At 39.6% G+C, this 12,034-nt stretch overlaps 1 protein-coding gene across 1 annotated transcript; it reads right to left on the bottom strand.

The window, feature by feature from the left end:
- Window positions 1-409: 409 nt before the first annotated feature.
- LOC149949041 (uncharacterized protein F54H12.2-like) lies at window positions 410-1,087 on the bottom strand. The gene has a single exon (XM_090171221.1). It carries the CDS (start codon window positions 1,085-1,087, stop codon window positions 410-412), a length of 678 nt encoding a protein of 225 aa, XP_090027347.1.
- Between the last annotated feature and the right edge of the window lie 10,947 nt (window positions 1,088-12,034).

Raw genomic sequence — 12,034 nt, 5'->3', positions numbered from 1 at the left:
AACGTTAGCCCATGGACATTATAAGACAAAACAATAATATATATTTATGACAAATTTATTGAGTATTTCTTATACATAAATTCTACAATCATATTATCATTAACGTTTCTGTTTTTATAAAATCTTTGCAATACATCAAAAAGTTTAATTCCTTTACACAAATTATAAGCGAAATATACACAATAGCCACCACAAGTCTTACTAGAATTTCCTTGCAATTGAATAGAATTATACGTCACAGTTAGGCTGTTTCGCTCAACAAAATAGTTAAATTTAAACAAATCAGGGCTGTACCCAAAACTCTCGAAGAATGTACAATTGAGTGATCTTGAGAGATATATCAAACACCAATGTTCTCCTACTCCTTTGGATGTATCAGTGTTCACGATGTAAAGTGAAGGATACGTTTTCACATTCTTGGGAAGTAGATCGGCAGGGAAGACTCCTCGGAACAAATATTTGGTATGCGGGTCATTCTGGAGTATGATTTCAAGTTGTTGCGAGTCCATGATGAACTTTGGTCGTATAAAACTGCTCTGTTCTTGTCGATCTCGGAATAGTAAATCACGCTAACTGTTGAAGGCAATGATTCTCCGAATATTAATTCGAGACGAACACTCCCGTTCTTTACCAGGTTGAAACAGTCAGTTGAACTTCCGTTAAGATCGGGAGTTAAATCGAATACGAATAGTGCGTTTCCATTGGCGAATTCATCACGGTCGATTAAATTTCCTTCGTCAATATTCCATTGACCAGTTTGAAGAAAGAGATTAGCGTATGATCGTATAAACAACTTATCATTGAAATTTAGATTGAATGGTTTTGCCGGGACACTACTACCATCAAGGTATAGGGCGATTTGAGTTAAAGAAAAATTTTTAAAGTTAAAAGGTGACATTTTGTAGTCTCCCAAATACGCATTCTGGTCTACAAATCCGATCACCACCTTACTCGGTATTTGACCATTATATAAGTTGTCTTTAACGCATATTTTGTTCCCTTGGGAAATTGAAAATGAATTACATTCCGTACGGGTGATGGGATATTTCATTTTTGCCAATTCCAAATTTTTAGCGTGGGATAACATAATCTCTGGCGTCAATCTAACTTTTCTGACGAACATTGATGTGTGGGTGAAAATGACTTGGCATTTTTCACCGTCGTGTGTAAACAAAACTCGTTTGAGCTTTTGATAAACTTGAAATTTAGGTCTATCAGGTTAGGAATAAGTCGATTTTGTTGACAAATATCGGCTCGTACAACTCCTATCATGTCAATAACACCTTCTTGGGCAAATTTTGCACGTTTCTTAAATCCGTCATTATTGAAAAATTCGTCAAATTTCTCAGCTTTGTCCTTATAGAATAAAGACGCGGTTAAGAAACTTTCCTTGGCTGGCCCACCATATGTCAAGAGCGTTTGAATCATGCTCTTGTAAGGGTACTGTTGAGGGCATACGTTACTGATCTGTCACCCAATGATACGTGAACTTCGCCAAAGAGACTATGTAAAAACAAATTTTCTGGACCAACTTTGTCCGCCGGAGTTGTTGTTTTAGAGACAGTGTCATGAATATCGGGTTTTGGTAAAGTTCCATCTGCTTTCACAATTTTCACTTGAACTTGGAGAAAAGTATTTTTCAAATCAATGTACGTCTCCGAGTTTCCAGCGATGCTAAAGATAATTGTTTGGTTTTCATTTATGTTCTATGTTGGATTATATTCAACCCATTGACTTCCTATTATGCCAGGTACGTGAAATAAATCAAGTTCCGAGCTAATGCTGTTCTGCGAACTGGGGTGGGCTAGAGACATTGTTCAATGATGATTACGAGAATATATCAGACTGAAGCAGATAACGTCTTTTCTTCTTCCTGGTTCGAACTGAACTGATGATGGGAGACGTTTTACGTTTCCTTTTACGTCCATTTCCACTAAGTTTACTCACTGCTTCGGCGGCTCTTCTTAAGGTTTCTTTCCCCGCCTCTTTCCCTCGAGATTTTAACGTGTCTTTAATAGACTCACCACTCGAGACGTCGGAAGCAATTTTAGCTCCGGTATTTAAAAAATTTCGACCGAGGAATGTGGCACCTTTTTTGAGTAAAGGCATGGCCGACCGAAATGCCGAGGCTAATATATTTCCAAGACCATATCCTCTTTGCACGGCTACTCCACGGTATACCGGAATTGATCCGTGTCCAATTTGATTTAAGTAATAGTTATTATAATCGTTTACAGAAACGTGATCTAGATTACGTGGAGACATGTTTCTCCTTTGACTCGCTAGCCGCAAATGAATGGAAGAAAGATTTTGCATCTGATTTTATAGATAAGACCATGTTCTTCGGGGTTTGAAATGAAGAGTGACGTGAACCTTTCCTCTTTCGAAATGTACAGGATGACCCATTTCACTCATAATATTAATTTCAATGGTTTGAAAATTGTTATTCGCAATAGGCATATAATGAGGTCTACAAAACTCCTTTTCAACAGTGTCTCCGTCTTTTCCTTGAATACTTATAATACGTAATAAGGGAACATCTGAATCTCCAACCGACCGACTTTGTATGACATCAGATTATATGAACAGAGAATGTAACCCAGCGTCCATATCACAGCTAAAAGGCGCCGTCATGGAAGTCACTACAGTTACATCTCGGCCTGGAGTTCTCGTAAATCCTAATATGATGGCGATTTCATGCGGTATGTAAACTTGGTTCATTCCTTTTATTTCGACTACCACTCGCCGATTAGGTTTGTTGTAATAAAACTCGACCCTTGAGTTAATTTTTTGTCCGTCGTCATCGAGTGACATAATCTCTAGTAATTCTTCGGTAGAGCCGTAATATCCGGGAGGTATAAGTATGCTTATATCACGCACTTCATCTTCGAGATCTCTCTTCACAAAATTTCGGTGTTCTTTGCCGTCTTATTGATTGACTGTTTTTTAGTCTTCTTGGGTATAGGTTCTTCCGGGGAGTCTATAATATCTTCTACAGTATTCGAAATTCGAACTAAACATTCTTCATTAACGTTATTCCACGTTCTTGGATAACTTATTTCGGCTAGTCCAACTTCATATGCTCCCTCAAGTTTTATTGGTTCTGGTAAATACGTCCTGAACTTGCTCAAAGTGTTATTCCTGAATAACCTATAGACGAGTCCGAGGGTAACGTTATATAGAAACTCATAGTAAAACAATTTCTTGCACCCAAGAGTCAAAATCTGAACTGTAACCACGCCAACGTACTAAAAGCTCTTTCGTTGCGTCGGGTTTAGTTCTTTTTCTCAAAACTTTATCTATTTTAAATAAACAGTTGTCGAGGTCTTTCCCGATTTTTAGTATTTCTTCCATGTAGAACACACCCGAAATGAGCTCAGTTTTCAAATCCTCCAGTTTATATACCGGAGGATCTCTCGGTAAGCGCTCCACTACTTTGAATATTTCCTCGGTATAATTGGCTTTGTAACCCTTTTCGACGTGGTTTTATTCTTGCTTATACGAACCAAGTCACCTATTTCAAAAGGGGGGGGGGGAGAAAAATTGACTTTCCCGTATAGATTATCCCACACCTGTTTCGAATTTTCATTCTTCACTTAAACGGGTTTGCATTTAATAGATTTGTGGTAGTTGTTATTATAAGCTTCCAATAAATCTGGTAAAACGTCGATGTATTTGTGCGTATCTTTCTCCGTAAAATATCGATACATTTGAGACTTCAATGTTCGACTAGATTTTACTTCAGAGTGCGTTGCGAAAAACTTGATTCCTCTACGTTTAAATTCACCTTGAACTTCTTTGCATAGAAACTCGTTACCGTGATCAGTCTGTACAACCTTCGGTTGTCGACCTCATTCTAAAATAGATTTGAATGACTTTACCATAGTAGATCCTTTCTTATCCTTGGTGGCTACAGCGAATGCGTATTTGCTAAATACATCAATACAACAACTTACGGAACGCGGGAACTCGGTAATAAGCTACAGTAAGAATTTTTTTACCTATACTGCAACACTACGGAACTATAGTTATATAAACTGTTTATCTTCGTACACAAACGTTTTGTGCTCAATTTGGCATTGTTTTTCTCTAGATTAGGTACTGCTTTATGACTTTTTCTCGTGTTTTTTTATGTGGAGTTTGGTCCTAGGCTTAGCTGAGCAGTCAGGTTTATTTTAAGGGAACGGCTAACGGTCGCACATCCCACCTGGGTTCACAGTTTGTTTACTGTTCTACTAACTTTCACATCATGTCGCTGATCCTCCGAGAAACATTGCGACCAGTGACTCAACTCACTGGATCTCCTGCTCCCATTGCAAACCACTTACTTGGTATCACATTGACTGTGTGGGTATCTCACCTACAGATCTCCAATCTGTCAAACCATCCTGGAGATGTCTTTCCTGTGCTCCTACTCATACTGTTCTCAAATCAAAGCCTCCCACATTGCCTAAGACAGTCTCTTTCGACGATACAACTGTTTCGGTTGTAGGCTCATCTATTCCTGTGGGTATTAATGAGCTTGCAAACACCCTTAGCTCCCTTCAAGCGCAACTCACAGCTTTTGCCGAAAATCAGACTCTATTAAAAACTCGACTTGAACACTTGGAAGCATCCATGGCAGGCCGCACTGTTACTATTACCAATTTGGGCGAGACACTGAAGCTTCTTAGCGATACTTTTTCAGACCAGCAATCAGACTTTGTTCGTTATCAACAGGCAGTTGAAGAGCAAGGTCAAACCCTTGATACTCACCAAAACCTTTTAGATGCCCTAAATGAAAATGTTGAGCAGGGTAAAGAGCTGGTTGACCTCAAGGAAACAGTAACGACCAATCACGCTGCTGTTGTCAATAGTCTTGCAGACCTCGATAGGGGCTGTTGTCGTCTCTCTTCCACAATGACTTCCTACCACGCTTATATGAGTGAAAACCTCTCTAACCTAGAGAGCACAATCACTTCGTTGCAAAAACAATTACAATCCTCGGTGGTTCCTGCGGAACTAGATGAACACCTTCGAGACATGGAAAAGGTTATAACCAAAAAGGTCCAAGACAAAATTCTGAAGCTGATGCGGTAACTGTGAGAAATTTATTTAATGATGCTGGATTGGACCAGGCCATTGCAGCCAAGGTTCAGCACTTCCACCTGGGGTCCTAAAGTGCTCGTGACGCGCCTACTCGCTGTCGTCCTACTAAATTGGAATTTCCTTCGCTAGAATCAAAACACCACTTCCTAGCTAGATTTAAAACCATGAAATCATCGGATACCTCAATTAAGATACTGTGCACATTTGATCGCTCTCCTGCTCAAAGGGAAGCCCATAAACGCGCGGTTACGGAACTAAGAAAAAGAGTTGCGGAGGGGGAAACCAACCTCTGCAGCCGTAGTGGCATTGTTGTTCCTCGGGACGTCGCTAACCGTCACCCCCCCCCCCCCGTCGGCTCCAAAAAACTAATTTGGCCGCGACTGTCGTCCGTGCCTGTCACTGTAGATTCTGTAATTACTGTCCCCATTGTAAATATTTCATGTATAGCTCCTAACCCCTCGTCACTGACTCTGAACCCCCTAGCGAACCCATTTCTATACCGTCTCTCGATCCCACCTACGGGTTTTGGTCCTTCGTCAACTACTTCGCTCAACCCTAATGACCAGTCCTTTGTCCCTTCTCTCTCAGGCCGTCAAGCTAGTGGTTCCGTACCTACTAGTCAACCAGACAATACTTCCAGTGCCCTTCTTACCAATGCCCAAGGTTTGACCTCCCTATACAAGCTTAGTGAATTATCGACCATGGCTAGATTGTACAACTTGATATTTATTGCAATAACAGAAACTCATTGGTCGAACAAACTCTCGGACAGTGAACTTTCCATCAAAGACTATTCTCTGTATCGCCATGACAGGGGTATTAATTCATACGGTGGCGTGGCCCTTTATGTACTTAACTCGCTATCTACCCGTGTCTATCACTTTACCGACCTCAACTTGTCTCCGTTTACTCCCAGTACTGAGGGCCTCGATATATTGATGGTCACTCTGTCTCACAAGGCCACCCCGTCTGTAATTACCCTTGTCGTTGTAATTTACAGATCTCAGAACCCACAATACAATAACCATGTACTCCTCACCACCTTTTTACACTGTGTCACCACCTTTTGCACTCATAATGGTTACAGGGCACTTATTGTAGGCGATTTTAATTACCCCCGTATCGATTGGTCCAACCTAGTACCAGCTCCCCATGCCTGTCATTTCACTAAAACCTTTCTCGAATGTATAACTGACATCGCTTTGTTTCAATTTGTCATAAGCCCCACCCGAAATGGTGGCCTCCATCAACGCGATAATGTCTTGGACTTAATCATTTCTTCTAACCATCATCTTGTGTCCGACCCGGAGATGCAGGCAGCCCTGGGACGTAGTGACCATTCTACCATAGTGTTTAAAGTTCAAATTCAAGGTGCTCGTCCCCACGGCCGAACGTTTTCAAGGGTGATTATATCGCCTTTAATGACTACCTCTCTAACATTGACTGGTCTCAGTTCCTCGGGTCCCCCAACATTTCTGATTCTTGGTCGCTCTTTCTGCAAATTTTACAAACCGGTATTGATATGTTTGTCCCTATGCGTAAACCACCGAAGCCGCTAAAGCCAAACGAACGCACGATTCGTAGTCGGGCTTTTGAAAATAAGGCTTGGTCTAATTTCCTTAAGATTAAAAAGCAGTCAGTTTCTCCGACCACATTGGCGGCGGCGCATGAAAGATATCGTATAGCTCGTAATGCCCACACTACCCATTGTCGTAACTTGAGGCGTAAATCTGAAAATAGCCTGGCAGGTTGTATCAAAGACAATCCTAAAGCCTTTTGGTCGCACGTTAACAGATTCCGCTCCACTAGAGTAGGTATTACTGAGTTAAAGAAAGACGACGGTACTTATACTGTCACTATTACTGAAGCCGCTTCCCTAATGAACAATTACTTCACTAGCACAGTCACTCCACCTGCGTCGGTTACTTCCTCGTCCCCTAGTTCATCCCTAACAACTCCCGTGGCCGGCGTCTCGCCCCAGTTTAACAGGCTATACATGTGATCCAGCAACCATATCGCGACTTCTCACTAGGATCAATGTTTCTAAGTCCCCAGGCCCAGATGGTATCCACCCGTATTTATTAAAATCCCTATAAGCAGCTCTCTCTCTCCCTTTATATTTACTAATTGATCGCTCCTTTTCCCAATGTCAATTACCTTCAGCCTGGAAGGAAGCTAATATAACTCCCATTCACAAATCTGGATCCAGAACTGATCGTAGCAAATACCGCCCAATAAGTAATCTCAACCAAGTCCCCAAATTGAGTGAGCTAATTGTTCACAGTCAGATTACCGATCACCTAACAGTTACTAACTTTTTCTCTCCATACCAACACGGTTTCCTCTCTAAGAGATCCTGTCTCACAAACCTACTTGAAGCTACTAACTCCTGGTCTCAATGGCTTGATGATGGTTACTCAGTGGATGTGATTTATCTGGACTTTGCTAAGGCATTTGATTCCATTCCTCACTCTTGTCTCCTTGAATCCCTAAAAGCAGCGGGTATTGTTGGCGATGCTCTGGCCTGGATTGAAAACTATTTGAGTGGTCGCAGGCAGAGGGTTGTTCTGGGTGGTGTGACGTCGGGCTGGGGGGACATTGGTAGGGGTGTTCCGCAGGGTTCTGTCCTCGGACCTCTCCTCTTCAATGTCCTTATCAATTCTTTACCGGAAGCCTTGCTCATTGCGATCATTCTCCTCTTTGCTGACGACTCAAAGCTCTCTCATAGCCTTCGGACTATTTCTGATTGTCATGGCCTTCATTCGGACCTTGATAGGGTTGCCCTCTGGGCTAGGTCGCGCGGCCTTTCCTTTAATGAGGCAAAGTGCTCTGTCCTCCACCTGGGCCACAAGAACCTTAATTTTGTTTACACCTTAAATGGTATCCCACTTAATACTACTCTTTCGGAGCGGGATCTGGGTGTGCAGGTCGACCCTACCCTAAAATTCTCCAGTCATGCTTACAAAGTTGCCAAACGTGTCCGGGCGGTCTCTGGTTTAGTGCGGCGCAATCTATATTTTCGGTTGCCCCTTGTTAAATCGCTTTGATCGTTCCAATTTTGGACTATTGCTCCCCAATTTGGACCCCGCATCTGACCACCGACCAGTTGGCACTGGAAAAGGCTCAAAATAAATTCACTAAATTAGCTACCCAATTTTCATCGCGACCTGCTCCTGCCCGATTAAAAGCCCTTAAATTACAACCTGTTTCAGCGCGTCACAATCTTAATAATCTGTGTCTGCTCCATAAATTTTTTAACAACAAATTAGATCTAGGTTTCTCTGATTATTTTTCGCTAGACACAGATAACCGCACTAGAGGTCATTCCCTTAAACTTAAGAAACCTCGTGCCAACACGGTTTTACGCCTTAATTGTTTTGCCCACTCAGTAATTAACGATTGGAATAAGCTCCCGCAGGACAGACCACCTCGCATCCCATCCCTAGTCTGTATGTCTAACGTACCTGTAATTTGTTTTTTTTAATTATTTCATTTTTTATATAATTGTATGTATTTTATTTTTTTTTTATTTTGTTACTTTATTGGTAATTTACTATACTGTTTCTTTCTGTCAATGCCTGCGCATAAGCCGGATTCGGCTTGGTTGGCTAAGTTCCTTTCTTTCTAAATAAATAAATAAATAAATATATCGGTATCCACTATTGTTGTTTTTGATATCTTGCATGTCTGCCAGATAAAGTTGCCATTGTTCGTCTATCCCATACACTATCGTCTTGTTTCTTCGGAAATTGTGTCTCACTGGTCTGTGTAATGCGTACGTATCTTGTCGTTTTAAAAATTCTCTCACGTCTTTTATGTTAACTTAAATTCCCCTCTCTCGGGCAGCCCGATAAAGACCACGAATGCCTCCGTAACTACCGGCATCCTTTACATTGAAGTATATTTCTTCTAACTTATCCATTCATCGTACAGTTCATTTTCCGTTCGTGATACCAGTACGCGAACTCAAATAGTTCAAAAACGATAACAATAAATAATAACAAAAACGCAGTAATAACTTTGGGTGATTTTAAGTACGATATCGATAAAGAGGTTATCAGTAGTTATGTGCCCTATTCCTGGATACGCGAGGGGGGCGCAGCGTGCTTTCCCCCACGCGTCCCCAGCTGCGTGACGGGGGGAATGAAGCGGGGAATCGCGATTCCGCCCCCCCTCGGGCGCGTGTCACGCGCGCGTGACCTGAATAATTAATGAGATTAACAGGTGTTAATTAGTTGACCTGTCAATCAACTAGAGTAGGTAAGCAAGTGTTTTAAAAAGGGTGCATATTAATGAGCGTGGTATTGTTTAACTAGGTGGATTACCGTTATGGGTCATTGACCTGTTAGATAGTAACATGTGTTTAGGATCATCAAGTAGTTATATTATATGTTTGAATATTAATTTTTGGCGGGAAAGTGTAAGCGTCGCGTGTATAAAAATCAACAAGTGGTTAAACTCTTTAGGTTTATTAATGTACACTTATGTTTGACATGAATATTAATATATGGTTGTTAAAGTTTTGGCGCGAATTTAACATGTGTTCTGAAGACCGTTAGAAATTGTAAGCGTCGATTAACAAGTGTTTAAACTCTTTAGGTTTATTATATGTTTGAATATTAATTTTTGGCGGGAAAGTGTAAGCGTCGATCAACAAGTGGTTAAACAAAAATAGTTAAAAAGGTGTATTGAATATTTTCGGTTTGACCAACACCGAACCATAAATCTCTAAGTATAAGACTTCTTCAGGTGTCCAGAGTCCAGGATCAGCAGTGTTCAAATATTTAGTTGCTGAAACTCTTTTGGACCTTCATCCTCTAATTCGAAATTTAAGACTTCTTCAGATGTCCAGAGTCCAGGATTATCAGTGTCCAAATATTTAGTTGCTGAAACTCTTTTGACTCCCATAGAACTCGTATTGAATTCATTATACCAGATGGCCATTATTCCTATTATACAAAGCATAAAGTTTACGATAAATAACTTAACATTTTATATTGACATTTCGAATTTACCGCGCCTCCACGAAAATCCCTACTTTCCAAGCGCACTAGCGCCATCTATTGTACTAAATCACTACCATAAAAATATATTTTTGGGCTGTTAAAAATATATAAAATAAATATCAGTCTAATTTGTTTAATATATACCAATATTCATAACACTTTATAATTAATATAATATAACATTTAACCTAACCGATAATTTTAAGCAACTCGCCTCCTGAAAAATTGCCAAAATCTCTCCTTTCCAAGCCCACTAGCGCCATCTATGTATTACGGTGCAAGATTACCATAAAAATATATTTTCGAACAAAAACTTTTTAAAATATATAGCATAAATATCAGGCTAATTTGTTTATTATATATCAATATTAATAACACTTTATAAATTACTAAATTTTTATATATAATATTTAAGTTAGATGGCGCCACTTTCTTCACCCAGCATCTTCACCCAGCATCTTAAGCAACGCGGTCGAAATAGCCATTCTCCGAAAGAAAGTTAAGCCAGAAGTATTGTTAAGATAATGTTTTAAGTTTTGAACGTTTTAAATAGGGTTTCGGGCACTCTAGTTATTGCTAATGGGAACTAAATTGTGCTAAGTATCTAACCGCGTAACTTTTAACATTTTTTAGATTTCTAGGAATTATATTGGCCGCATACTTTCCAGGTAAAATTTTAGGCTTAAAAATGAACATTTTTAAAATATTTTAACGTTCTAGGATGTACGCCATTACTAACGGCCATTGGTGAAGCTCAACGAACAGTAACGGACTCATCATTGTCATTTGACAAGGTAAAAAACTATAATTTTGAGCTAGTATTTTGTTTTGGGTCGTATATATAAATATATATATATATATATATATATTGTATTATTCAATTTAAATAAGGTGTATGATAGAAAGATTTATGGGAAGTCGGGGGGGTTAAACTGGGTACGAGGCCCCGTCAAAAAGTTTATCCAGCGCCACCAAGTGAGGCGTTTTAGAACGTATGTCGGGAAAACATTAAGTTGTTTTAAGACTAGCTTAACACAAATTTTTTTGTGGAATATTTTACAATAATTTGAATGTTATTATAAGTATATTACCATGTCGAGAGAGATCCCAGCTACTAGTAGATTGTTGATTTTTCATAAGGAACGTAAGACTTTTTATCAGAAACATTAACGAATTGTGAGAAAACATGGAAAAAATCCCGTCCTTTTATATCAGTAAATCCAGGAAAAACTGGAAATCAGAATCAGGTTATCGATAACTAGAGGTGAATAGCCCTATAAATTAGAAAGGAATGTCATAGTATATAACCAGTTGTTAATATCGTATCTAATTAAAGTTTACGTGGTGGTTCAGACTAGTGGCCATATTATTTTTGCAATGGACGATCTATTTTTAACATTACCGAGTAACGCTTCGAGCGATTTATACCCGGAAAATACAGCGTCTACTTATAAAGTAAATTTAGGACGACCTTTAAATGTACCTTCAAATTTTGAAGTTGGAATTAGCGAAATTATATTACCGCCAACATGGGAAAATATTACAGAAAAAAACCGGTCATTTTTAGCAGTTTCCACGACAACCGTTAAAAACGTGCAACCGTTTACATACTTTAAAATATCAGTGAAAGTGGGTAAAATTGAAGCGGAGAAAGACCAGAATGGAAATATCCTTCGATATAGTGTCGTGCGCAAACTTATTGCAGCGCTTAATGAAAGTTTAAAAGAATTCGGGCTTGATAATGAAATTAAAATTGAACTCCACACAAAACCAAACGGGCTCTGTTGGAATTTGATAACCACCAATAACTACCATATTAGAATTCCCAATGGACCAATTAAAGAGCTTCTCGATTTTGAACATAACATAAATCCATATCGGAAAGACGGATTTCATATTGGGTCATATTTTTGTACGAAACCTTTTGCTGGTTATATAAA

This window comes from Leiobunum rupestre, chromosome 4, assembly GCF_980474605.1.
Source record: "Leiobunum rupestre chromosome 4, qqLeiRupe1.1.hap1, whole genome shotgun sequence".
Classification (NCBI taxonomy): Eukaryota; Metazoa; Arthropoda; class Arachnida; order Opiliones; family Sclerosomatidae; genus Leiobunum; species Leiobunum rupestre.
This window is presented reverse-complemented; position numbering and strand designations above follow the sequence as displayed.

Bases quoted from the DNA above. Each gene is read 5' to 3' on its own strand.
- LOC149949041 (XM_090171221.1), bottom strand. From the start codon at position 1,087: ATGTTATCCCACGCTAAAAATTTGGAATTGGCAAAAATGAAATATCCC.